This window comes from Perna viridis, chromosome 2 (genome assembly GCF_037379345.1).
Source record: "Perna viridis isolate PV_CMFRI_1.1 ecotype Kerala chromosome 2, ASM3737934v1, whole genome shotgun sequence".
Lineage (NCBI taxonomy): Eukaryota > Metazoa > Mollusca > Bivalvia > Mytilida > Mytilidae > Perna > Perna viridis.
This window is the reverse complement of record NC_142446.1, coordinates 47688381-47692438: the sequence shown is the minus strand read 5'-3', so window position 1 is coordinate 47692438 and position 4058 is coordinate 47688381. Positions and strand designations below refer to the sequence as shown.

Here is a 4058-nt window from a genome sequence, read left to right as displayed (position 1 = left end):
AGATACTCATTATGTTTTTTCCCAAAACAATAAAGTGTTTTTTATGACATTATGTAGAAAACAAATGCATTTTTTTTTCAATCAGATATCAGTCTTCAAACCGTATCGGAACGTTATACATGTTAGACATTATTTAAAAAAAATCAACGTCAATTCCAAATAAAAAGGTTTTGGTAGGAGGAACAAAATTAACCTATTCAAGTAAGAAAATCATGTGTCTAAGAAAGAATGTAATTAATATATAAATACTTGTAAACCATTCATCAAATAGAGTTAGATAGTAGGAACATTTTTACCACGGTATACTTTAAAAATTTGTACCACAAACTCGCATGTATCACTATGTTACCAATGAAACTTGCATTGGATCTCTACAATCTAAATATTGCACATTTTCGATGTTTCGTCCTTGCAAAACTATTTTGAGACATTTTTTCTTTAAAAAATGTGACAATTTAAAAAGGAATTCTGTACTAATGCAGTGCTAGATATTTATAAACATAATTGAGATTGCCTGAAATGCCAGTTTGATTCATGCATTTAACTACACGTTTACGGAAATAACAATCCATCCTTCCGAGTCCGAGTTGCTCATTTACTTTTGTTACTTTGTATGTATGATTTTAGTTACTTTATGTTCTTTGTTATGTGTGTCTGTTTTCCATGTCTGGTCTTTGTCCCAGGATTATATTCTTTTGATTACCGCTATAACCTTGGTTCCCTTGATTACTCTTTGATTACCGCTATAACCTTGGTTCTCTTGATTACTCTTTGATTACCGCTATAACCTTGGTTCCCTTGATTACCCTTCCAAGTAATAATAATGTAGACTTTTATTTATCAATCGTTGTCAAATGCATCCAGGAAAATCGATTTTGTAAGTGTGAAATGTATTTTGGTCTTGTCCTATCTAATCTATGTTACAAATTAAACTGTTTTATATGGTAAAGATTGATTTTGGTTTTGGGGTATTAGGGAAAGTGTTTGCGTCTCAAACTTAACGAAGGAAAGATAGAAGTGTTAAAACATCGTGTGCGTCTTTGTTGATATTAATTTTAGTAATATTCCATGCAAAGATTCAAAACCGACATTTAAATAAACATTTTATTGAATGTATATCAAACTAGTGTCCAAATATGTATAATCAATGAAATACAGATTATGATAGAACGAAGGATAAGTAGACTATGTGTATCTAGATGCTCAAACAAAACTAACATTAATTACAAAATATAAACATGGTTTATCTTTGAAAAAATATAAATGTCCTTGCTTTCAGTATTTTTGAATGTACAATACGACAAAATATCGACAAAAAAGAAAACATAAGCGTCAACAAGGGAGCGTTTCAAATACGTCAAAATCCCAGTATATGGCCTCAGTGTAAAACATGAAACAAAGACGGTCTACATACACTACAAACCGAGGAAAATAAATCACCGAAAAACTGAAGATAAGGAAACCAAGGCCTACCGACAAAAATATGTTTGCATCTTAATACAATTCAAATAGTAAATATCAGTACATGAAAATGTTCATTTTAACCAATATTTTGATTATTTTTGTAGTAATTTGATGAAAAAACTATATTCATTACACATACACACGAACTAAACTAACCGTTACTCGGTTTATTGTTTAGACAAGTGGAAACGATCCTCTTTACCTGTGTACGGAATAAACTATCATAAAATCCGTATAAAAATGGATTGATAAGATGATTAACAATGGCCATTTCTCTAAAAAATGAAACGATAATAGTCTGTGTGTCGTATTTTGAAAACATAAAGGCACCATTATTTATTGTCCAGAATAAAATAACAAATTGCGGAATATATGAAATTCCGAATCCAGCAGCTATGGCCATCAACATGAAAGAAAACCTGTGCGAAACACCAAGTTTAACACACCGTCGGCATTTACACTCTGAAATGGAGGTTCTTATCGCTGTAGACTTCAAAGCATGTCGCATTCTTATTTGTCGGCATATAGTTCTGGCTATAAGTAGATTAAAAACAAGAAGCCCTATAAGAATGAGTGAAGTCGTGGTTGTAGCAACTCCTATAAACACATAGAACGATACACGACCAAGAGCACCATCTACGTCAATATCACAAGTACTTCCGGTAATATTTAAGATTTCGTTGCGCACTCGAACTTCTGCATTGAAGGAATTAAGGAAAACGGCTGCAGCCGTTGACATTAGAAATGTGCCTAAAAGAACACGTCGTTTCCAGGGTAAGGTCATTTGCTTTCCCATAGGTCGACAAACTTTAAGGTATCGATGAAAGGCGATCACAAGAAGCATTATTGTCGACGAAAACGCAAAAACGTCGATAATCATCCAGACAGTCTTACAATAAATCGTCCCATATAACATGACAGGAAACACTTTACGAATTAGTTCAAATGAAGACCGCAATGTCCCTGCAAAAAGGTCTAACACCGCTAGCCATGGGATAAAATATCGATCGTCGTTAGCTTTTAATTTTAACTTGTAAATAACAATCACTAAAAGATTCCCCAGTATACCAATTATGATATACAGCACCAGGAAAACATCATTGACAATATATCGTTGAGCAATTTGTAGATTCCAAGCTTTAAGTTGTAGTCTTTCATCCGGTTCCATTCGACTCCATATAAGAGTTCGCATAACCTAACACAGTATAAATATACAATCGATTTCAACGTTCGAAGTATTTGTTGATTTCGTCACCAAGGAATTACAAATTCTAAATGATATTTGTCTCATAAAAAGATAATTTGTACGGCTTATCAGTAAATCACAGACGCTCCTATCGATAATTGTTTACAATCATATTCATTTGAATCATGAAAAAAATAACGTGATATCCAGAATTTGTCTTTTGGGGTTAAAGTCAAGTATGTCACTTCAATTTTTTACTCGATGTAACCATGTTATGGTTATTTATTTCTGCGACATAAAATAAAAATCCTAGATTTTCCAACGACTGACCTCCTTCTTGTGATTTTCTTTTGGCCTGTTTAAGTTCGTCCATACTTTCATATTGGTTTATGGTTTTAATAGAACCGGAATAAAACCCCCGCAGTCCGTTAATTTTGCGTAAATTTTTTCCTTTAATAAACGACGATTAGTCAAATAGGCTATAATTTATCGAATGTCCATCATATAACTACCTTGTTCTAAGTAAAATAGTTCTAGGACTTCGTGCCCACAAGTTTAAATTTACGCCTTTTGAGCCAATCCTTGGTTTACACTTTTATTCTACGGTTATAAATCAACAGCTCTTTTTTATTCCGAATATGAAACCCATTTACTAGGACTTCGATAATATAATGCATCAATTTTGTAGCAATATCACATCTTACTCGCCAAGATTGCGTAATTTGAGAGTATGAGTGAAAATGAATCTTGCATTAATTTCACTTCAATGTTTTCAGCTTCCTTATTAAGCCATTAATGCCGCTAATATTGAGCAATTACATTGTATTGCTGTTAAGATATTAGACACTTCACATAATCTGTGAGTCGGAAATCATCCAATAAATGAAATTAGATAAAAGCAGACAAGTAACACCTCCTATGTCAATTGTCAATTAGTCCTAACGATTTTTTTGAATAAAAAGTATTCGTGCTTAAAACTTTTACAACCAGGAAAGAAAGAGAACGATGACCACGCTGAAAATCAATGCTAGTTCTCAAAAGTATATACTTTGTTAGTGTATGTTTTGCAGACTGTGATCTATTTTAAACTAAACGTTCGAAATTTTTAAACAATTTAAACAACTTCTTGTATTACCACAAGTATTAATTTTCATAAACGAACGAACATAAAAAAATAAATTGTTCTAAAAGCTTTTAATAATCGGAACGATGACAAACAGACAAGTATAAACATTACAATTGAAAATCAATAATAAACATTATCAGATGTATAATACGATATATTATACTTCATACAAAAATCTCAAATTTCTGTTGGATAATCATCATGTTTTCTTTGGTCTATTCCTTTCTGGCTCCGCCCCATTTTACGATGTATCACGACGGAATATCACCCTGATATATTACC

The 4058-nt window shown here is 32.3% G+C and overlaps 1 protein-coding gene across 1 annotated transcript; it reads right to left on the bottom strand.

Annotated features, from left to right (window-relative positions):
• Positions 1 to 1004: 1004 nt before the first annotated feature.
• LOC148625448 (trace amine-associated receptor 7d-like) lies at positions 1005 to 3713 on the bottom strand. The gene has a single exon (XM_088568993.1). It carries the CDS (start codon positions 2654 to 2656, stop codon positions 1616 to 1618), a length of 1041 nt encoding a protein of 346 aa, XP_088425119.1. The 5' UTR covers positions 2657 to 3713; the 3' UTR covers positions 1005 to 1615.
• Positions 3714 to 4058: the final 345 nt, after the last annotated feature.